This window comes from Ambystoma mexicanum, chromosome 14, assembly GCF_040938575.1.
Source record: "Ambystoma mexicanum isolate Mex_15411 chromosome 14, UKY_AmexF1_1, whole genome shotgun sequence".
Classification (NCBI taxonomy): Eukaryota; Metazoa; Chordata; class Amphibia; order Caudata; family Ambystomatidae; genus Ambystoma; species Ambystoma mexicanum.
The window spans coordinates 417,196,343-417,221,024 of record NC_090940.1 but is presented as its reverse complement, the minus strand read 5'-3'; the positions used below and the strand labels follow the sequence as shown (position 1 = coordinate 417,221,024).

At 44.1% G+C, this 24,682-nt stretch overlaps 1 protein-coding gene across 3 annotated transcripts in view; it reads left to right on the top strand.

Annotated features, from left to right (window-relative positions):
- The window catches only part of STYX (serine/threonine/tyrosine interacting protein), a 984,080-nt gene that overhangs the window by 239,660 nt on the left and 719,738 nt on the right, over positions 1-24,682 (top strand). For all 3 annotated transcript variants that reach the window (XM_069637582.1, XM_069637583.1, XM_069637584.1), the window contains one exon: positions 3,697-3,794. In XM_069637582.1, coding sequence (XP_069493683.1) covers positions 3,697-3,794 — 98 coding nt within the window. The remainder of the gene's footprint in view (positions 1-3,696; positions 3,795-24,682) is intronic.

Sequence of the window (24,682 nt, the reverse complement as noted above, 5' to 3'; positions counted from 1 at the left end):
AACTTGTCGGTGCAGATCCGGACGGACAGCACCACAGCCATGTTCTATCTGAACAAACAAGGAGGGACTTGTTCGCCAAATCTGTCCAAGCTTGCCCAGAAAATCTGGATATGGGCACTCGGACGAACATCTTCCTGTCATCACAACATGTTCCAGGGGAGCTCAATTCCCTAGCGGATGCCCTAAGCAGAGACTCCCTCCCAGAAGAACACGAATGGGTCCTTCACAGAGATATCGTAGATCTCTTCTCTCAGTGGGGTTTCCCCACTATAGACCTATTCGCCACAAGCGAAAACAAACAATGCCCAGGATTTGCATCCAGGTTCCCCCAGCCATACTCCCAAGGGAACGCCCTGTGGATGAACTGGTCAGGGATGTTTGCGTACGCTTTTCCACCAACTCCTCTCATCAGGAAGGTGGTGTACAAGATGAACAAGGAATCGATGACGCTCATCCTAGTTGCTCCCATGTGGGCGAGACAACCATGGTTTCCACACCTACGCAGGATGGCGGTGTGCGAGCCCATCAAACTCCCAGCCTGGTACAACCTACTGTCCCAGCAACAAGGTCAAACAGTGCACCAGGAACCCAACTCAATGAACCTGGCAGCATGGCTCCTGAGGTCATAGAGTTTGGGCATCTCAATTTACCACAGAGGTGTATGGACATCCTAAAAGAATCCAGGAAACCAAACACAAGGTACTGTTACTTTGACAAGTGGAAGAGATTCGTTATTTGGTGCCAGAATAGACAAATCAACCCAGTTGATTGCACTCCTTCCAACGTTGTAACATACATGCTCCACCTGCTGGACGCAGGTTTGGTTTTTAACTCTCTGAAGGTACACCTGGCAGCCCTCTCGGCTTACACCACATCCCATAACAAAGTATCGTGGTGGAAAGTACCAGTAGTTAAAGCCTTCATGGAAGGAGTAAAGAGACTTCACCCTCCTATCTCGAACCCACCGCCAGGATGGGACCTCAATGTGGTGCTAGCTAAGCTCATGGGCCCCCCTTTCGAACCCATGCATAAAAGTAGTCTCAAACACCTGACTTATAAAACGGCCTTCTTAGTAGCCATTACCTCTATAAGAAGGGTCAGTGAAATTCAGGCTCTGTCAGTGCAGGATCCTTTCTTTACTATCCACAAAGACAAACTGGTTTTACGCACACACCCTAGGTTCTCACCTAAATTTATCTCTAAGTTCCATGTAAACCAGTCCATCGAGCTTCCGGCTTTCTTCCAGAACCCGCAAAGCTCAGCTGAGGTGAAACTACACACCCTTGATGTGCGTAGGGCGGTCCTCTACTATGTAAATAAAACCAGACCGCTAAGGAAAACAGATCAACTGTTTGTCTCCGTAGCTACAGGCAGAGAGGGGGATCGCGTCTCTAAAGGCGCGATCTCGAAGTGGATTATCAACTGTATACAGCTGTGTTACTCTCTTTCTGAAAAAACTCTGCCTTTTACGCCAAGGGCCCATTCTACTAGAGGCATTGGGGCCACTCTGGCTTTCATTGCAAATGTTCCCCTCGACACCATTTGCAAAGCAGCTACTTGGGGCTCTATTCACACTTTTACTCCGCATTACTGCATTGACACTCATTCCATGACAGATACACAAGTGGGACAAGCGGTTCTAAGACACCTGTTTGCTCATGACCCTTCTCACATCCCACCTCCTTCTTCTGGTACTGCTCGCTAATCTATGCACAGCATGTGATCTAAGCAGATTCCACAAGCCTCAGAAGGGATACATTACTCACCGTAATCGTATTTCTGATGCTTGTATCTGCTTAGATTCACATGCGACCCACCCTTCCTCCCCTCCGAGAGAAGGCGCATGATTGCTTGTAGTCTTACCTTTCTGTCTATCTGCTTGGATTATCTGTACTCACGCTACTCCTCATGCTTCCTCGTGTCAGAAAAAAATACAATCTGAGGATCCTAGACGTGTGAGGGATCTTGGGTACAGTGGACGTCACACTAGGGATAGTATTACTGGCACGCCTGTGTCGACGCCCATTTTCGAGTTTCGAAAAACAAACTGTAATACTCCGCAGCTTCCACTAGATGTCGGCCTATGCACAGCATGTGAATCTAAGCAGATACAAGCATCAGAAATACGATTACGGTGAGTAATGTATCCCATATATCTCCAAGTGGGAAGAATTGGAGACTGGGATTAATGAGGACTGGTTTTGGATTCGGACAAAGGCCATGAAATCCGGAAAGTTCATGTGCACATAAGACTTACCACTGTTGGTATTTATATCCACAAACATTACACAGGATAAAGCAATTAACCCCTTTGTGTTGGTGAAACTGCATTGGTACTTTAGGTGACATGTGGGTGATATGTCCAAGTAAACAATGTTTTTGGAAGGAAATCTTCACTAAAATCAAGGACATCGCTGAGATTACATGATCAACGTATTCCCTTGTTTTGATCTTGGCAGACAGGGACGAAAACGCAGTGTATCCTATGTCTTTGCCACCCTGCTGACCGGTACTGATGGCTGTGAGTATGGCTCAATTTTCGACACACATGAAGGGTCCACAGATTGCACTGTGGTGGCGCAGGATCTGGGAGATATGGGCAATAAGAAAACGGACACCGACCGTAATGGGGATAACGGCAACGTTTGTCAAAATATTGACGGGCCGTTTACGGATTTCGTCTATAAACGTTGTCTTGCATCTCTACTCGACACATGATTTAAGATTAAGAAGGGGGCGTAGGTGAAGCAAGGCAGGAAGATGGAGTGCGCGACTGTTCAGAGAAATGCTGAAGTACACCAAAGGGCTGCTTAAACGGGATACACGGTGAGGGTGGGTGGGGGGGGGGGGGTTCACGTCTGTATACTACTGCATTGTTATTTAGATATACTGGACCTATGGTGTATAAGGTACACGAATTATGGAGTATATCGCTATCACTTTGTGTTGAGGGTTTGTCCGTTTTTAAACAAAGCTGCATCTTTAAAAAATGTTCTATGGATTGTCTGATTGAAAACTAAAGCATTGACAAAGGAAACGGGTTTCTCTTGTGTTAAGGCATTTGCTTAGCACTGCTATTTTATGACCAGATACTGGCTGAGGATTGGGTGATGGTAGTGAAATCTATATGAATGGCTCCTGGTGTCGCTGTGGAACCCCAGGTTTCTGTGATGAGCATCACTGAAGTGAATGAATTGTCAGTCTGTGTTCAGTGAGCAAGCTCTTTTTTTTAATATATATATTTTTTTTAATATAGACGATTTTGGCAGTCCACAGCCCTTGGGCAAGGTTGTTGGTATTTGGGGCGAGCTGTGAGTGCAGGGCTTACTGCTCCTCTTGAAGTATATTAAAGTGAGATTAATCTGTGTTTCCGGGATAGTTTGACGGAGGGGCATGGCAGAAAGGCAAGGAGGGGCGCTGGCAGGATACAGGTGTGCTGTTGAAGCTCCTCAAAGGGTAGGGTAGTGATTAGGGGAAAGTTGAAAATAGACCAACATGAGGGTGAGTGTAGCCGATAAAAGGAGGGAGGAAAGGGTGCAGGTTCTGTCACAAGTTGTTAGATGATGAAAAGCACTTAATGCGAGACCAGCAACTAAACACGTGTTGTGTCAAAAATGAGTAATGCGATTGAAAAGTAATTTACGTGTCACAAATCGCTTTTTCTATCTCAATTGTATTGTCTTCCTTTTTTTCCAGCTTCCAGCACTTCAGAAATGTGGAATAACCCATATAGTATGCGTAAGGCAAAACATTGAAGCCAATTTTGTTAAACCGAACTTTCATCAAATATTTAGGTAAAATACTAATGTATTTGCATTTCTACTTGTTTATATTACAGATGTAAATGTCTGTGAAAAGCCTGCATGTTGCAGAGCAGCAGTTCAGAAGAAAACGTTTTAGAGCTTGTAACACAATTTATCATTTCGAATACCCTAGGTTCTTCAACAAATGTCATGTTGGACTTATTTCAATTGGGAAACACAAGGCAGAGAGAAATAAGCACAAGACCTCCGCAAATCTAAATCTAGCAACCAGAGATTGACCAAATATGTTTTATGGAATGCGCAAGTGGCCATCGAGCAATCTACATTCTGATTCTTTGGGAAATAATTTCACCTGAAAGCACATGTAGGATATCCAATCTCGCCATCATCCTCAATAACTTGCAACTTCTTGCAGTGGATGACAAAGCAATTTGAGTAGTCGCAGAGTATCTGTTTGCCCAAGCAACTGAGCACCACAAATGTTCCAGGTGCTTAGTAAGCCATAAGTAAAAATCTATTGCTGCTGTTTTTGGTTAGTCATCTGCACATGCTTCAAATGCTAAGTGATCAAAACCTAATAGCAAATCATTTTTTTTTACTGCTGTAATACATGCCCACAGTTTTGTGTCCTAGATTTGTAGTCCTTAGTTTTTCTCAGCATTGCGATGGTTTTCATCTGCGCTAGCTCCCAATCAGTGCATCTTTCTTGGGTTCAGACGCATCAAAAAAGCTAGCAATTTAACCCCAGCAACCCCCATCTCAATCTAAGCCTTTTTCACCATGCACAATGAAGGAATGGGCCATACGCTGAGTCGACCATGCCATTTTTTTGATTGTCACCACTTGTGATGTGTGCATCTTTAAAATTGAATGTGCTTTTCCTTTGTTTTTCTCATGCCTTCATTGTTAGGATATTTTCTTTACTAACACATGTTTTCTTGTTTCCTTTCGGGTACTACTGAAAACTATATTTGTAAGGCTCTCTCTTGTAGCTTTTCGATTTTCAATTCAATTCCGATCTAGTTGCCTCTTAAATGTTAATTCAATGTTATTTGTGATATAAAATATGCTTTATGTTCAATGACAAACTTTGGAGTTAAAGGGGTCTAAGGTGTGGTCTTGGGTGGGGCAATGGGTGGGAAGGAGCGAGTCTTGGATGGGGCAGGGAAAGTTCTAGAATGTAGATAAGTTTACCTGGTATACTCTCTGTAATGGGATTTGCGTTCCTGGGTCTCAAGTTTAAAGTGCTATTGGTAGATAAGCTCATCTGGCAAACCAGGTACAAGTAGGCATTCAAGACTTCTTAATGGTGCTTGAAAAAGCTGTTGGGTAGGTTTAGCGTAGACCCTTGCTTGTTTGATTTGGTCCGGTTGGGTGAATTGGAGTTTGTTCCAAAGCTAGGGACCTTGAGAAGATAAAAGCGTACATCCTACTCTGGTTTTGTTTTGAGGGAAACGCAAAGGTTATCAGCTGATGATCTGAGGGAACTTGATGTATGATTTTCGGTGCAATAGGATGTCTTATATCTTGTGTATGCTGCAGAAGCCCGTATGATTTTCGGTGAGCCAGAGCACAGCCACTAAGTGCAGTTAGAACTGGAGCGCTACTGATTTCTGTAAGGTAAACTGCATTTGTTTGTGACTCTACAAGTGCCTAAATAAGTGCTGTCCATTGGGAAGTGTATTGCTCTCGATGGTTTCATTCCTTGAAGGAAATGTCTTATTTGGACTTAGCATGTCTGTTGCGGAATACGCTCCTATAACTAAGACTGGTTCATTTGTATCGATGACTGCCAAGTTGGAGGCCAGCATCAACCTGGATTTACGGGACCGACCAGATTCCTCTGTTCATATCAGTGTCTGCTCTGCAGTATCCTTGTGTTTGGACCCACAAGAAGGGTTTGCTGGTTTGCTCCGGAGTCCAGGCTACAGGTTCCACTGCGGCTATAAATTGACAGAAAGCAAACTGTCACACCATTGTCCCCCAGAACAGGTGTGACGGATCTGTACCCATAACCGGCCATTGTGGTACTGAGGAATGGCGTGCCTGCTTCTCTGTGGTGGTGCGTAATCGGCATGGGAGTATTGTTGTTTGTGCACCTAGCGGTTGTGTGCTCATTGTGGGGGACAGAGGTGGTGTGTCCCTGAGTCCACCGGTGGATTTGTCCCCATGATGGCACAAGGTAAAACTATGATGCGAGGGCTTGGCAGCGCAAAGATGGAGGGCAGCATGGACACCTACACCAAGTAAGGGGCGAAACCAAGGGGGGATGAAGTGGCCAAGGATCCTATGGAGGATACCCTGCCCGCCCCCCGCCCGGCATCACTGATGCCACTCTTGACATGAGAAAGTTGCTCACAAGTATGCAGTTAGGATTTGAATTGGGAAGATGGACGGGATTACAGCTAGCATCACATTGCTGCATACGAAACTGGACAAGGAAAGTGCTGGGATAACATAGGCGAATACAGAATCAAAAGCAAAGAGCATGACGTGATTCGGGGGAGGGGAGGTGTCAAGTCTCGAAATGTGTCACTTGAACAGGTAAAGCAGCTTTTCCTGAAATGTGACGTCCTTGAGACGCAACATCATATGTATAGTGGGGATCCCAGAGGCGACAAGTAAGGGGCAGATGGAGGACTTGGTGAGATTCTGCAAAAGAAATACTGGGCAACCTGCCCCTACCCACACAGTTTGTGGTGGAACAGTCTCCTCAGTTTCGGGCCCCTTAGCCTGGACCTGGTGCTGCCCCTCGACCTATCATCTCATGACTGCTTAGTTATAGAGACCGAGATCGGATTTAGCAGCTGGCCACAGAAAAGGGACTCTGCAATATGGATCGAACAGAGTGCATGTATATTCAGACTTATCCACACGCATTCAATCGGAATGCAAAACATTTTTAGCATTCAAGAAGCTGCTTCGAGAGGGGTCTGTGCGATATGCTATTCTCTTACCTGTCTAACTCCGTCTGCACCATAACGGTAAACCTTTTCTTTTTTTAAACTATTCCTTAAGAGGCTGTGAACTACATTGGGGCCAACATACCACTGCCAGCATCAGGGGCGAACCCGGGCCTGGCTGCTCCTAGTGATGCCACAACCTGTATTGACCTAGAATGAGTTGCCATGTTGTAAGGCATGGTGGATCCGTATGGATTCTGCACTACAGGACACCTCCGATAACTCTTTAAAGTTACTGTTATTTTCACTCTTTAAGGGCCAAGTCGGAGCGATATAAGGTGTAAGCCAGCCGCTCCCCCTATGCTGCGTGGCAGTTGATCTTGTTTGCATTTTATTTTTATGGTTGTGGGATTTTACATTGCCCTGTTTGGGAGAGTGGCGAGGGTGGGGAAAGGTGGGTATGCAATGGAAGGGGGGGTTAAAGATAAAACCTGCTCAACCAGCATTATGCCATCCATATGGCTATGTCTTATGCAGGCCTGTGTTTATGTTCCTTGTTGATTTAGCCATTAGCCTCTAGTCTAGGGGTACCACTCGTATATGGCAGGGCTTCGGCTAATGTGTTGGAATAATGGAGGGAGGGGCAACCCTGTCAAAGCACGTAAGTCACAATTTTAAATGGTATTTTACATAAATAAATCATTGTATATCTAATACACAGATCAAATGCTGTGATATTCAATCCCTGTTTATTCAATCCTGAAGAGGCCAGCGAGTGTAATTGGTGCTCGACACGTTTCGGGCTATATTCCCCTTCAAGAGCAATTCACACTATGAGAAAAGACCCCAAACAGTTGATGCATTTACAAACTTAATGATGATTATACATGTGCTCTTCCAAATGCATTTAAATATTTGATGCCTTTGAGTGCAACCCCCGTAAACTGTGACATGCCAAAGGGTGTAAAGAGTTAATCTTGGGTATACTGGTGAACCAACAGTGGTGTATGAAATAGGTTGTCAAGCAAAACCCATGTCAGTGCCTATAACCATTATCCACTCTTATGATGTTCACACCTATAGCGGGTGAATAATTCTGATGCCAGTACACAAAATGGTTCCATACCTGGCCTTCGCCTTTAGATAATCTAGTCTTGAAAGTTGGAAAGAGTCCAGGATCTAGAGAGTTCAGGCAAGTAACTATTATAAACAGGGTGCACTTCATTATTATGTAGACAAACAACTTAGCTACACCTATATGTTCTAGTGACTTTCTTACCCAACACTCCTGTGTACAAGGGTGTTGGGTACTGAATGTGCCAATGCGTTTCGACGCCAACTTGGCTGCTGCTAATTCTATTCCTTTTCACATCGCACTCACCAACCGAGTCTTTACCGTTCCTGCATATTAAGAGGCATGTAACTATCTATTTTAATATGCGCTACGAGTATTCTAATTCATAATATCCGAACGGATGGAATTAATGTTGACAAAGCTTGTCATCGCTGAGGCAACAACCCAGTCACAATTGCCTGATAAGGGACCCAAAATACTGATTTATAAACCACATTCGCCGTGCAATGAACCACTGCAGGAATGTAGAGTCACTAATAAAGGAAGTCTTCTCTTGACAAGTCACGTGAGAAATATCTCAGCGCTACCGTGCGTGCTGAGTAATCACGTGGCTTAGAAAAGGATATCTAACACAAATGTGAGCGCCATCTTGATCGGACCTTTACCGCATGTTAAATCCAGATCAAATATATGATGGCTGAAGTATAAAATAGTCAATCTATTAGGGAGCCCGAACTCAATAAGGCGAAGAGGTTGAAAACGCATGTTCAAAAACTATCAAGTCTATTAAAACTGAAGTGTCTGGCAGGCAATATAAGCAGCCGGATTCCATAAACGAATAGAGTTGGAAATCCCTAAATATTATTTAATGTTATTTCTAACCCAATGCTCTCAGTTCACTGAGCACCTTCCAAAGTTTATTTTACATATACATTTGAACATGTTATCATCATCCATAGTAATTATTCAAAGTAACAACATCTAGGTATTAAGTGCAATCTATACAATGCACATATGTTAGATATGTTAAATACACTCACTTCCTATATTTCCATGTTCAGATGGGTCCATAAGCTAACATGTTATGCATTTATAGAATGTCCCCCAATTATGGACTCAATATGTCTGATCCACTATTGCACAGTGAATTAACTACCATGCACTGTACAAGATGCATTAACCCCATGGCATGATGTATAGGGTCAAATGTGACAGATAATTCTCATGTTTATCACCCAGTGTAATAAATGTACAAAATGTAAATCCTGGTCAATAGATGTTAAGGTCACAGTATCAAATCCACATTTAGCCAAAGCAATTTAGACAACAATCCTCATTCACCCCCTGGGATGTACAGTGTCTAACCAGGGTATCCAATACATTTCTCTTTGTAAAAGACGGGAATTGAAGTCTCCCTTACCCCACCCCTACCTCTGGGGGCGTTGCACTACTTTCAATAGCATGAATTGCATTTGAGCAATTGTGTGGTTATGTTCATTAAACTGTCTAGCCACTGGGGATTTAACATTTTTTACATTTTACATTTGACTTATGTTCAGTCCATCTTTCCTTCATATGTCTTGCTGTTTGGTCCACATATAGAAGGCCACATGGACATTTAATTGTATATATGACCGCAGATGTTAAACATGTAGCATAATCCTGAAGTGAAATTTTCTAGCAAGTTTGTGGATGAGAAAATAGATCTTCCCCTTCAGTACTTGGTTAGTGACCCCATGAGAGACATGGGAATGTCCCCTTCTTTCTCGTGCTCAATACAGTTTGTCTCTGTCTGTGGTCTCTCGGCTTGTACCAGTTTATCCTTCAAATGAATGCCCCTTTTATATGCCATCATAGGCGGTGTTGGAAACAAATTATGTAACATTGGATCATGTTGCAAAATATTCCAGTTTTTCTTTAGTATGTTGTTTTTGAAAACTCTGTCTGGAGAATCTTGATACAAATAGGGGAGCCTCTCTGGTTTTCTGCTTACAGTGAAAGAGTATCTTTAGGTACCAACTCTGATCTCATTCGTGACTCATCCAGCTCCTCATCCGTATATACTCTTTTTCTAAACGTATTTCTAAGTTCTAAGCATTCTTTGTTCTGATAGATCCGAGTGTCATGGCGACAGGCCCCAGAACACAAAAACCACACATTTAGTGATGGGGTAATGGGTCACTTGACTTGACTCACTTATGTCCCTTTGGGACCTATAAACACAGGGGCCCTGACTGGACTCAGTCTTTGGCGCCTTTGGTACCAAGTTCATATAGAGATGTGAGCAGGAACACTTTATTTCAGTGCAGGGGTGCTTTTACTTTATTTCAGCCTAGAAGTGCTTTTATTTTACAAGAACTTAAAAGGAGCTGAAAGCCTTTATTTCAGAGAACATCCTCATGTGCTGACTCATCGGGTGTGGCAGGCAGGCTGAACCTGGTGGGCGTGGCTTCAGAAGCTCAGCTATATAAGCTGCTCCATCCTTAAGGCTGGTGCTTCGCGTTACTGTGCACTCATGTGCAACGTGACGCTCCATGCCGCTTGGACCCGTTTACTTACCTTTGAAACCAGCCGTTCTCCTGCATACTCACCTCCAGGAAACTGGTGCTTTGTCACATCCTCTGCAGATTCCTCTCCTGACATCCAGTGATCTTGATCCAGACGCTGCAGCACCGCACTCCCGCATCACAACCTCGGACCCTGTGAAGAAGAAAGACAAGGTTAGAACATCCGTCCTAGGGCTGCGCTGCATTTGAACCCTCGCGCCCCCTTGTTAACAATTTACCAGCTACTGTACCGCTGCAGCTTCGTTCCTCATTCCCTCCGGTTGTCACCTCGAGCTCCGCAGCTTCTGCCGGGCCGGCAACATCACCTGCAAGGGAAGAAAGCAAAAGAGCAAACATCAAAAGTGGAACGGACAGCAATACAAGGCAACAAACTTTACAATACAACAAAAACAGACGAGGAAAGATAAAGGCAAACAGGAACACTTACCTGAGGTATAGTGGCTTAGTCGCAGCAGGACTGGACTACCACGTGCAAGGGACCAGTGAAGGAACTCGGTCTAGATCATAAAAGCGCCCCTGCCAGAAGGAGCAGGACGGATTGCTCGCCAAAACTAATCAACAGATGAGCTTTCCAGGGACAGCGTGTCCCATGGGTACCACGGTTTTGGAGAAGGGTTCTGGAAGGGGATCAGGCGCACAAGTTGGCATACTCATGCCCCCTATTACCCATACAGGAGCAGTCCAGAGCAGCATCACCTGTTACCACCAGTCACCACATAAGCGCAGAGGGTGAAGTTGGACCCGAGCAACCTCACCCCCAGGAGGGCTGCAACCATGTCCCAACGCCTCCGCAGATACCAGGTGAGCATAACACGGAGATTATTCTTTTTAGTCTTTAACATCTGACTATAGGGGAGACTCTTCATCATAGCTTCTGGGTGAAAGCTAGAGTAGTCTAACAAGTTATTAACGTCAGTAGGTTTGTTAAATACTGTCGTCACCACCTTCCCATCACTTAAGACTCTCATCCAAAAAGTTAAGTCTAGGTAATCCCACTTCTAAGGTGAACTTTAAACGTCTATGTACCTGATTCAGATAGCTGAAGAAAGATGTTAGTTCTTTTTGTTTACCACACCCTATGCCAAAGATATCTTTGTACCGTCTCCATATTAAGATCTTATTCGACCAGTATGTATGTTCAAGAATAAATGTTGTTTCAAAATTCTACAGGACTATATTGGCAGAAGCAGGGGTCATTGCTGACCCCATCGATATCCCCGATGCTTGTACACAAAGTACCCCGATATCTGAAGTATTTATATAGAATGATCAGTAACTCTGAGGAACTGTTTATTACCTCTCACTTCAGAGTTTAAGAGCATCCACTCTATAGCCTCAATCCCTTCATTGTGATGGATAGAGGTGTAGAGACTGCAGACATCCAAAGCTAGTATTTCAACCTGTTCTAGTTGTGAATTCCTAATATTGTATGGAGCTGACCTGTGATAGTTAATTTTCAATAATTCTAATTCAACTTTCTTTTCAAACATCTTAAGAACCGAATTCTGTATATGTAGATCAAAATGACTTTTGGGCTTCATTTCTAACCTGTCGTCTACATCCAGCATTTCCTCCATTGGTGGTTGTGTTTATATTAAAAAAAAACACTTTAGATGTATCTTGCATAAAGGTTTATGCAAATGTATCTTCTCCTCAAAAAGAGTGATATTAGTTGAGACAACTGAAAGGTCATGATTAAGGGTGTCCAATTGGCCCTTTGTAAGTGGTTTACTTCATATGTTAAGGACTATATTGTCACTGATTATCTGTTTTGTTGCCTTGTTGATCTTTTTACCTCTTTGTTTGCCTCTTACGCCTAAAAAAAAAAAAGTCCAGATGTAGAGTAGATGTTGCTTGGTTCACTCCACCTGTAGCTGGGGAAACCCCCATTCAAACTGTAGGAATATTAGTGACCCTAATCCAGAGCTGTCTGACGGGGATCGGGTCCCCAATACTGCTATTACTGTTTTTATCTGATCCGGGATGCCCAGCATGTGGATTGGGGAATCTATTCTGATTCCTATGGGAATAATATTCCTGCCACGTATAGACCATATCATTCATATAGTCGAATGTATCTTGTTTGAATTTTCTGAGTTTCCTTTGTTCGATATCACCTTTTATAAGATGCAAGTTTCAAATTCACCTCCTCCAGGATTGCAGACAATTCTAAGTCGTTTTTTAATGCAGTCAACTGTGTTTTAGGTCATTAATATTGGTTAAGAGGTTAGTGATTTGGGCAACTCTTCAATTGTGAAGATAAGGGCTAACCAGCATTTATTAAGGATTTGATCCCACTTCTTAAATTCAATACTGTCCTTACATAAAGTTGATCGTAAATATACCCTAAGGTCCCTTGGGATTTTGTGAGATTGATAGTATTAAACTAGAGTCGTAGCATGTAATTTCTGAGAAATCTCACTTCTAATCAATTTGTCTAACTTGAATATCAACTTATTGGGATCTTCATGGCTATCTACAGTCTTTTCAGTTTAACTTCTCAAAGAGAGAATTCGATTTCCTCCTCTGTTGTGAAAGCTAAAATTGTGGCATGCTTTTCGGTTAGATCATTCATTCTAGAAAATAACATTCTTCTGTGGTGCTACTAATGCTGTGTGTCACACTGCAGAGCAGAGAAGATCAACGATGTAAAGTAAACCATCAGTGCACACCCACTCAAATTATGAATACTTTATGCTTTGCAAAAGTTGTATGTAATTTGGGTGCAGGGGAGGAATGCTCACCCTGACACGAGATTGTGATACAATGGAAAAAAAAGTAGTCTATGGACCCTCCCGTCCTCTGCACACCTAAGTACTGAAAACAGTCAGCATTTCAAATGGTATTTTACATAAATCATAGTATATCTAATACACACATCAAATGCTGTAATATTCAAAACCTGTTTATTCAATTTTCAATCCTGAAGAGGCCAGAGAACGAAGTGTCTGCTCGATGCGTTTTGGGACTATAACACTATGAGAAAGAGGATTTAAAACAGTTGATGCATTTACAAACTTGATGATTATACATGTGCTCTTCCAAATGCATTTAAATATTTGATGCCTGTGAGCATAACCCCCGTAAACCGTGACAACATGCCAAAGGGTGTACAGAGTTAATCTTCGGTATACTAATGAACCAACAGTGGTGTATGAAATCGGTTGTCAAGCAAAACCCATGTCAGTGCCTATAATCATTATCCAATCTTATGTGATGCACAACTATATCGGGTGAACAATTCTAATTCTGATGCCAGTACATAAAATAGTTCCATACTTTGCCTTATTCTAGGATAATCTAGTCTCGAAAGAAAAATATTGAAAATATGGTGAGGGGGATAGGCCTGGGAGGAGTTTGTCCTGGCTAAAAAAGATGGAAAATGGTCCGGGGTTGTCTCTTTGCGCAATGAAAAGGGGGAGACATGCTACGCAGATGCAATACTGAAAATAATCCAAGAGTTTTATGTTAAATTTTACACTGAGCCTAAGACTTAGAATCTAGAGTGTTTTATACGTTCTTGGACACCATTGCTTTCACGGAATTGTCCAGAGTTTAAGGGAGCGGCTGAATCAGCCACTGGTCATCACTGAAATTCTTTGTGCTATTTTTATTTTAATTTTTGTACATTTTATTATTGATAATATTGCGTTTGGTGCACAGCAATACAATACATGTATACAAATTAAAGAAAATGCGCTATATACAAATCTTATGAATTGCTATGAGAAGAATAAAGAAAGTTAAAAAGCAAGTAACTGAAATCAAATGAACATACTTTTCTAAATGAGACTGAAATATTAAGCTTTCAAAAACATTTTCAACAATATAAATCTGAAGTCGTCTCAGACCATATAGTATTAACAGACATCTTACTGTTAGCACATAGGCATCGTGAAATTAACGTACCCATCAATCTATTACAGATGGTGTTGCAATCGAGTCGATTCATATATTAAAATGGAGACTTCTCGAATGTTATATACATAAAATTGGCAAATGCTGCTGAACGCTTGACTTTCTCCATTCCTCAGAATCACTGAGCTTCCTCTCGATGATTGTTAAAAAACATACTAATTAACATATTAAATATGTTGCTTCATCCCCACATGCAATGTATCCAAAATGATTCCAACAAGAAGGGTGCAAGGAATGGCAAAGTATGAGGATTCAAAGGAGGCACAATATAAAGTTCAATGTTTCCAATTCATATGTGCTTCCACAAAGCCAACATAGACCATCATTCATAGTGTCTGCATTGTTTTTCCAGTGTTTTGTGCATGCTTTAGTGTAGAAAAGGTTAAGCCTGAATCTCATGTATGTTTTCCTGGCTTGCCTACAAGGGCAAGCCTTGAGATATGACAAACGCAGCATCTGTTTGTCTAAATTTGGCATATTCAACATAAGATTGATATTGGGCTATACGATCAGAAGTGCACGTCCAATCATGTTGAAATATTTTTTTTAACAGAACCGGAACGTGTTATTAGATCTTCTGGTACCATTGCGATCTTCACAAGCGCAGCCTGCATTTGTTTGTTAAAAAGGGATATTGAGGGAGGTGACTCATTTGCAAGCATTCGTGCTAGGTTCTCATAGTGAGTTCTGGGAAGGTTGTCATTTTGCTAAAATTTCTAAGCCTTCTCCATTGCAACCTAGAGGCTAGAGACGACAGTCCTAACTCGTGTATGATGATTACATTGGGCAGACTGGAAGGCCGAACACTGTCTTCCAAATCATGTCTTGAATTTTGTTTAGCTGACCACCAATCTCTAATAAACAGAGATCTAGCCCGTATAGGATTATCGCCTCTACTTTCAGCAAATAAAAATCGACCAATGGCAAAAGTGGAAATTAACAGAATTTATGTAAAATTATCCTCATTTGCCCTATTAGCTGTGCAATTTTTATAGTTCTCGAATTGTGCCACTTCATAAGCGAATTGGTGTTAGTCAAGTTGTAGCCCAAATATGTTGTTACCATCATACGTTGAATTAGACTGCTCTCATCGCTCCATTGATATTTAACCAATCTTTTTTTTTTTGGTTGGAGAATACGAAGATATTGGATTTAGCAGAGTTTGTGACCAGATTGTGTTGGGTACAAAATGGAGAAAAATATTGCAATTTCTTCTATAGTCCGAAAGGCGTTCGGTCGAATAATATAACATCTCCGGCGAATGCGAGCCAATGGAGTCGCAAGTCGCCTAGCTTTACCAGAAATGTGTCAGAGTTGGACCAATACACATTTATGTCTGTGAGATATAGGTTAAACAGAGATGCACCCTTGCTTTACGCCAATCTCGGTGGGATTTTTTTTCTGTTAGTGACCCTGTCTGGTCTATTCTGATTTGATAATTGAGTATTAAGAGGCAAAGACCTTTGCGGCCACGTCTATCAACGCAATCGTCTTTGCCGGGTTCTTCACTGGAGCCTTTCTTATGGAGCGGAATAATTATAGAAGTGAGCCATGATTCTGGTATCACCCTAGTTTGAAATAGAACATCAAATAGCGCTTCAGTACAGCTGTCCAGAAGTAAGGATCATCTTTCAGGACACATGTCGGCAGGCCGTCTGGCCCAGCTGCCTTATAGTATTTGAGCTTCTTGAGTGCCCATACAACATCCTCCACTTGCCATGGGCAAGACGGAAGCATGCCTGTGACATAGACTTGGGCATCACATGATGAGCAGCCTCGAGGTAGGCTGTATTTGGTCTTATAATATTCTGTCCAAGTTGTACCAGAAATTGAAGCAGAGAAGACCGGTTTTTGCCATCCCAGTGGATTTCTTAGAATGGCCCAGATTTCTCTAGATTTGTTTTTTTTGCATAAGAGATTAATCATGGTTGGGTTTTGTTTCAAGTGTTGTTCAAATTAAAAAAAAATGTCAACTGTTTTATAACTTGTGGTGATACATTTATTTGGAACCAGATATGCTGACTAGGGCCCTGTTTTTTAGTTGTCTGATCGTGCAATTTTTACGACCCTTAAGTTCATAAATTACTGAACTAAATGAATTGCAATGTAGAGACGCAGTCCTAATTTTCTCCTGAGCGGCTAGATTTAAATGATGGTTTTGGATAATCTGCACATTCCATGCATCAATCCCCAAGTACCCAGCTCCCCACACTCTGTACTCCTTTGGAATCCAGAGATCACAATTTACAAGTTTAGTCAAGTGGCTACAAAGAGATGGTTTCCAACGGATGGACAGCAAATGTCTGTCACTAGCGGGAAGTGTGAGAATGGAACTCAGAACAAGGGCATCAATCTGGTGCATTTTAGAATGTGATGATCACTGGTGTTATTAACTAGTGTTAGAAATCCAGCTTTTCCTACTAGTGCATGCGATAGCGCAAGATAGTCTATGCACGAGCTGCGATTACCACGATGCCAAGTGGCTTGTGAAGTTTGATGCTCGGGTAAAACTGTCTGAATATCCCAATCATCAAAATAGTGAGTCCATAGGATCCCTCTATCGTGAGAGAGGGTAGAGTGGCGATTATGAAAAATATTATCGGTAGTTGTTGGAGGAGTAAACAAGGTCCAATTGAAATCTCCTCCAATTATAATTTCATAGTTTGAGGTTTTAATAAAAGCATCTGTCAATGCAGAATTTAGATTGTGTATTACTGTTTCAAGATGCATGGCACTAGGATTCCAATAGAGGGATGTGGCAAGAATGCTACGGATCGGAACTGATTCTAAAGACCGTTCTATAACCAGTAACTCTGATGATTAGATTAGTTGGGAAGTACGTTTAACGTTGTTTTGAATTAGAATTGCAAGACCCCCAAAAGGACGCCGTAACATGCCTCTTTCTGCTCGTTGTGAACAAGAAGTAAAACCATCAGAAACAATGTCTACCATCAACATTTGTTTCTTGTAAAAGAATTATCAATGGTTGTTCAGATGAATTTAAGGAATTGTGCCATGCAAAAAAGCTTTTAAAGCCACAACAATTCCATGAACAGATGGAAAAGGCAGTATTTTATGACTTGTCCACCTGCATATTTGCGTTGGAAAGAGTTTTGATGAGTGGTTCCAGCCAAGCTAGACCTTTTATTATCTGTGAGAAGGATTCCATTTGATCCTTCATAGTTTTGTTCATAACCTGTAGTTGATGATTAGGGGTGTAACAATGTAGGAGATGTGACCAAGGGCGGTTGAAATTCAATAAATGCGACCTTCAAAGGGATTGTGTCCTCCGACGTATTCCTTATCTTGGATATCTCCTTCCAGCTCTGCTGGCCTCGGAACATTTTTCTCTAGAGGGCGCTGCGCGTTGACGTCCTCCGAGTCGATGTCCCTCGACAGCCGCCGTGTCGACGTCATCCTGCCTATGAAGGGCGCGCAGTGTCCGTTGCTCAGTTCCGTTTTTCCGCGCTTACTCAGTGCCTCAGAATACCGTTGCTCAGTTTTGTCAGGTTAATCCTATTTACCTTGAGATATTCGATCCGTACTCGATGGCTTCTTCGTCGGAACCGACAACTCCTCGGTCCGGCTTCAAAAAATGCCGAGATTGTGGGAAAAAGATGTCGCTGACTGACCCTCACAGAGTTTGTCTGTGGTGTTTGGGAGCTGAACACCATTGTTCGGAGTGCGAGGACTGTATGTCCATGACAGCTAAGGCCCTGAAGGAGCCTAGGGGGAAGCTGGAGAAAGGTAAGACTTCAAAAGCTTCTTCCTCGACGAAGTCGAGACATTCGTCTCCTCGTCACCATTCGCGCTCCAGGTCTCGGAGTGGGTCCCATGACTCCTCGAGATCGAAGCACTCGAAGAGGAGACGTCGAAGATCCCCCTTCTCCGTCTTCCTCTTCCTCTGTTTCTCCTAAGAGAATCCCTTGCCCCACGAAACATAGTTCCCGGGCTGAATGGGAGGAATTCCGCAAAAATATGATGTGCGTCTTCGAGAAAGCGGCCTCGACCCCCTCGAAGACTGCCGAGGGCCATGCTCTGGTCGAAAGACCCGAAGGTCAAAAACTCAGCGAGTCGCAGTACCCGGCGAAGGAAACTTCTCGAACCCTCGAGTAAGGCTATGACCTCAAAACCTTCTTCGAAGGTGCCGTCGACGAAGGTTCCGTCGACGCCGAGGTCGGTGTCTTCGACGCCGTTGTCGAAGGGACCTTCGACACACGGGTCTGTCGACTCGACGCCATCTTCGACACCGGCGTCGACGCCAAGAAAAGTCACGGTTGCGACACACCCAGTGGCTATCCCCAGGTCCTCGATGGCGTCTAGGTTGTCGACTTCTCGAGCAGAATCCCAATTCTGTCGAGGTCATTGAGGCCTCCGCCTTTGTTTTCGACGCCACGCCCGAAGCCTTCGGCGTCGACGACATCAACGTTTTCGAGGCCGATTATGACAAGTTTGGCACCCTCTGCCTTGGAGATGGGGTTTACACCCTTTATGAGTTCAGAACAATTGAGAACTATGTCCTCAATTATGGAAGAGGGTGAATTGTCTGAACAAGAAGACACATTTGAGTTGCAGGGACCTGCAACACCAGTTAGAGAGGAGTTATCCTCTGAAGAACGCAGGTTAAAGGATCTTCATGATTCCTTACATGAGGCAAGTGGGTTGGACACTTCCCCTGAGGTGGAGTTTGCTAGGCCAGACCCGGGGGAGCATGCTGAAACCCCCTACAGAGCCTTAATGGCCAGTATCACAGAGTTTATGGGGTGGTCTGCACCTTCACAGTCTTTCCAACAAGATGACCTCACGGACATTCTTGACAAAGGCCCACAGGAGGATCCTATAGTGCCCTTTCATAAAGCTCTTCAGAGGAAGATTATGATGAACTGGGAAACCCCAGATGTCGTCCCGGCAGTAAATAAAAAACTGTCTACAAAATACAGGGTATCTTCTGCAGACCCGGAGTTTTTGTCAAAACGCCCATCCCCAGAAAGTCTGGTGGTAAAGGCAGCATCTTCTACTGATGTCAAGACTGCTTACCCTACCGTCCCACAGGACAGGGACGATAAAAAATATGATGCTATGGCAAAGAAAGTTTTTTTTCGGCATGTAGCATGGCGTTAAAATCTGTTAATGCTACTTGCACCCTTGCTAGATTCAGCCATACACTTTGGGAGTGTGCTTATACAGCGGCTGACTGCATCCCGGAGGGAGAAGAAAGGGAGGCGTTCCTGAATATCATACAGGACGGTAAAGACGCTATGTGCGAATCCCTCCAGACGGGCATTGATTCGGCTGACAGTATCAGCAGAGCAATGGCGGCAAGTACAACAACCAGGAGATTCGCCTGGTTGAGAAAGTCTGGTTTTGCCCCAGATGTGCAAGCCAGGCTCTTGAACATGCCATTCGATGGCTCTTCTTTGTTCGGGAAAAAGGCGGATGACCGTTTAGAGAAACTGCAAACTTCAAAAGCAGCAGCAAAATCCCTAGGCGCTGCAATCCGTCAGACACCTTTTCGTCCCACAGGAACCTCGGTGAGGGGCAAGTCCTTTCGCTTCTACTCTGCATTCGGAAGAGGTAGAGGACTGCCGGCTCAAAGGGGACAAAGAACAACTACCCGAGGTGGACGGGGTAGATATTCAAAAGCCGCAGCAACAGCAGGTGCCTCTTTACCATCGGCATCAGCCGCCCCAAAACCACTCGGAGGACTTCCCTCACAGGACACCTGTAGGATGCAGGCTGACTCAACATCTGGCGGAATGGCAGGCTATCACGTCAGATGCTTGGGCATTGGAAACAGTTGCCCAAGGTTACTGCCTGCCTCTCCTACGCATACCTCTGAGTCATCCACCGGGGATCAGCTCTCAGAAAGCTCCAGATCCGCTCCTCTTGCAGGAAATTTTGGACCTGCTAGAGAAAGGTGCCATAGAACCGGTACCTGTAGCGGAGCGGAACAAGGGCTGGTACTCCACTTACTTTCTCATTCCAAAGAAAGACGGAGGACTGAGACCCATCTTGGACTTGCGAGAATTGAACAGATTCCTCAGGAAAGACAAATTCAAGATGGTCACTCTTTCTCAGATCCTTCAGGCCCTTCAGTTCCAGGACTGGTTGGTATCTCTAGACCTTCAGGACGCTTATTTCCATGTGCCTATCCATCTCAAACACAGGAAATACCTGAGATTCACAATTGGCAACTCTCATTATCAATTTCGAGTGCTGCCATTTGGGCTGACCTCCGCCCCGAGGGCCTTCACCAAGTTAATGTCGGTAATGGCGGCAAGTCTAAGGAGGGAAGGGATTCACGTCTACCCCTACCTGGACGATTGGTTGATCAGAGCTGTATCTTCGGAACAAGCTCAGATCCAGCTAAATCACGTTTGCCACTCCCTTCACAGACTGGGCTTCTCCCTCAATTTAAAGAAGTCACAAATGATACCATCGCAGAGACTCCAGTTCATAGGAGCGATCCTGGACATTTCCCTGGGAAAAGCCTCGCCACCAGAGGTGAGGGCTCAAGATATTCTACAGATGGTTACCAAGTTCCAAGATGCCCAACGTCTTCCAGCCTTCGACTTTTTGAGGTTGCTAGGCCTCATGGCATCCTGCATTTTCCTAGTGCCAGAGGCTCGCCTGAGAATGAGATCCCTCCAGTGGGCACTGAGGACTCAGTGGTCACAATTCTCAGGGAGAATGACCGATCTTCTTCAGGTTCCCGACAGGGTGGCTCGAGACCTTCAGTGGTGGGCCTGTCAGGAGAACATTCTGAAAGGAGAACAGTTTTGTCAACCCTGGCCGGAGATAACAGTAGTCACGGATGCCTCACTCACGGGGTGAGGAGCCCACGCCAACGACTTGACCATCAGCGGTCGTTGGTCTCCAACGGAGTCCAGACTACATATCAACCTGTTAGAGCTGAGAGCAATCAGACTAGCGCTGAAGGCGTTCCTGCCAGCTGTACAAGGGAAAAATGTCCTGATAATGACGGACAACACGGTGGCCATGCTTTACCTCAACAAAAGAGGAGGCGTAGGATCACTACCCCTGTGCAGAGAGGCGATGCAGCTCTGGTTTTGAGCAGTCCAAGAAGGAATCTCTCTATCGGCAGTTCACCTAGCCGGAGAGAAGAACTTGACAGCGGAAGCTCTGAGCAGGCAGAGCACAGTCTCCCACGAGTGGGAACTAGCTCAGGAAGTCCTTCAAGAGATCTTCGCCCTTTTGGGGAACCCCTCAAGTGGATCTGTTCGCCACCAGTGTCAACAGGAAATGCGATCTGTTCTGCTCAATGGAATTTCCCCCGAGAGGAGGTCTGGGAGACGCGTTCATAGTGGACTGGGAGTTTCTGCTTCTGTACGCGTTCCCACCGGTCCCTGTCATTCCTCAACTGATCAGGAGGTTGAGAAGATTCAGGAGAACCATGATCCTAATTGCCCCGGATTGGGCCAGGAGAACGTGGTACCCGGACCTTCTAGACTTGTCCATCTGCCCTCCAATTCGACTTCCACTCAGAGAGAACCTACTCTCACAGAAGGGAGGTCAGGTTCTCCATCCAGACATCCAAACCCTCAACCTTGACGCTAGGCTTCTGAAAGGCTGAGGTACAAGGATTGGGACCTCCCTGATGATATGGAGGTGTTGCTTTCAGCAAGGAGGCCAGCAACAAAGTCTTTATACCGCTGCCTTTGGAACAGATTTTGCAGCTGGTGTAGAGAACAGAATATCGACCCCTTTTAATGTGGTACACCAATTATTTTGTCCTTCCTACTCTATTTGGTGAATTCAGGCCTTCAAGTTGGCACCATTAAGGGCTATCTCGCAGCGCTATCCATCTTTAAGCGCACTGCGGAAGAACCATCCTATTTCAGGTTACCCTTGGTAATACAGTTTCTAAAGGGGTTAACCAATGTTTATCCCCCAAGACCATTCCAGGTTCCCCTATGGGATTTAAACCTAGTCCTAACTTTCCTGATGGGCACACCTTTCGAACCACTCCATTCTTGTTCGTTAAGATTCCTTACCCTTAAAAACGTTTTATAATTAGCACTTACATCTGCTAGAAGGGTGAGCGAATTACAAGCTCTTTCTTGTAAACCCCCCTCATACAATCTTTAACAAAGACAAAGTTGTCCTGCAAGTGAAGCCTAATTTCCTCCCAAAGGTGGTTTCTGAATTCCATATCACTCAGAAGATTACCCTTCCATCTTTCTATCCTCCTCCTCATCCGGGGAAAGAGGAAGAGAGGTTACACAGGCTGGACCCAAGAAGGGCTTTAAGTTTTTACATTAGTAGACTAGCCAGGATAAGACAGGCAGACCAGCTGTTTGTAGGTTACACAGGTCACAAGCTGGGGTTACCAATAACTAAGCAGACCATTTCCGGATGGATCATTCTAGCCATTTTGGAATGTTATAAACAGGCAGGGAAAGAGCCCCCTCAAAACCTTAGGGCTCATTCGACCAGAGGTATGGCAGCTTCATCGGCCCTCAAGAGGTGTGCCGGTTAAAGACATCTATGCGGCCGCTACATGGTCGTCTGTCCATACCTTTACACGTTTTTACAATTTGGATTCCTCCTCCAGTCAAGAGACTAGGTTTGGAAGGGCTGTACTGCACTATATTCATCAATAGAAGACAGCGTGAAGTCAGTACTCCCTCCTCCAATAATAGAATACTGCTATGGGAGCCTATCTAAGATAAGGATTACGTCGGAGGACACAATCCCTTCGAAGAACAAGTTACTTCTTACCTTGTAACGTTCTTTCGACGGGATGTTCCTCCCGACGTATTCCTTATCGACCCTCCCATCCATCCCCGCAGTTCTACTTCCCTTGTTGTTGCAGCTTACGCTCCTTCAGGGTGATTAGTCTAGTCCAGACAGAAATACTGTGGGCTACAAAACGGAACTGAGCAACGGACGCTGCGCGCGGCCTTTCTAGGCACGATGACGTTGACGTCGATACATCGGCTGTCGAGGGACATCGATTCAGAGGACGTCGACGCGCAGCGCCCTCTAGAGAAAAAATTTCCGAGGCCAGCAGAGCTGGAAGGAGATATCTAAGATAAGGAATACGTCGGAGGAACATCCCGTCAAAAGAACGTTACAAGGTAAGAAGTAACTTGTTCGTCTTTTCTATAGACCTAGATGCATATAATTGGAAGCCCAGTAAGTCGAGATCTGTTTGGTGATCCCATAAAAGCTTTGTTATTATATGACTGAAGTTTGCAAAGCATGTGATTGTTATGACAACTTGGAAGTTTGATCCATTCAACGTCATCCGAGACTAGGTTACGCAGCGCAGGAATTTGATGGAACAATTTCATAAGTGCAGAGCGATTTTAAACTGGCTTGGCCATTTCTTGATGAGTTAGCGTGCCAACCCAGTAACGGTTTCATGTCAGAAAAGTTCTCAAATGTGGTCGCGACCAGACCACGACCATTGGGGATACCTGTGGAAATTATCACTACAGTATTCCTAGTTTGCGAGTTTGACTATAGTTCTTGAAGCAAGTTAAACCTGTTCAACTGCAGGACCTATTGCCGTGGCCACTTCAACACAGGACAGGTTCTGAGGATTAAGAGGATTAAGCCCCGGTGATGTAAACTCTACATTGGTGCTTGGTCAATATCGTTGGTCACGGTTACCGTCTTTGTTTCACGATTGGTGTTATCATTTGTCGGATTGCTGATATGTAAAGAAACTGAAGTATTTTTATTTTCCATTGAAGTAAAATATTTAGCAATGTGCATTTGGGTAAGTGAGGTGGTGCATTTCATTGCAGTGTGTCCTCCAAACAAATCGTGTTTGAGTTTCCACCATTTATAGGCCCTTTGAGAAGGTGCATGCGTGGCTTGGAGGAATCCGCTGCTACTTTGACCAGCATCGTTGCCTCGTGTTTCTTTAATTCAAGATGCATTTGACTTTCAGAATCAAGCTGGTTCTAGTCTATTACAGCATAATCATGCAAGATGTTGCAAAGTTTTTTAATTGTCGAGTTGTGTGCTTTCATTTTTTGGGGTGCCATATTTTTGAACTTGCGTTCAATGGATGATGCAGTGATGGAGACAGAGTTTGACTATTTAGAAATCAGCTGTCTTTTTTGAGCTCTCAGGAATGATTTTCTTGCTTTGCGAGAGATAAATGAACAAGTTACTTATCGACTGGATGTTCCTCCCACATATTCCTTATCTTTCATATATCCATTTCCAGCTTGCTGGCCTCAAATGTTTCTCAGTAGAGGGCGCTGCGCGTCAACGTCCCTCGAGTCGGTGTCCCTCGAAAGCCTCTGTATCGGCGCCAACGTCACCATAGGTATAAATAGTTTTGCGCAGCGTCCGTTGCTCAGTTGCGTTTTGAGGTGCTGTTTTGCCTTGTATGAGATGGTTAATACCCTTGAAGGAGCATAGGCTGCAAGTACAAGGGAAGTTTTACTGCGGGGAAGGATGGGAGGGACGATAAGG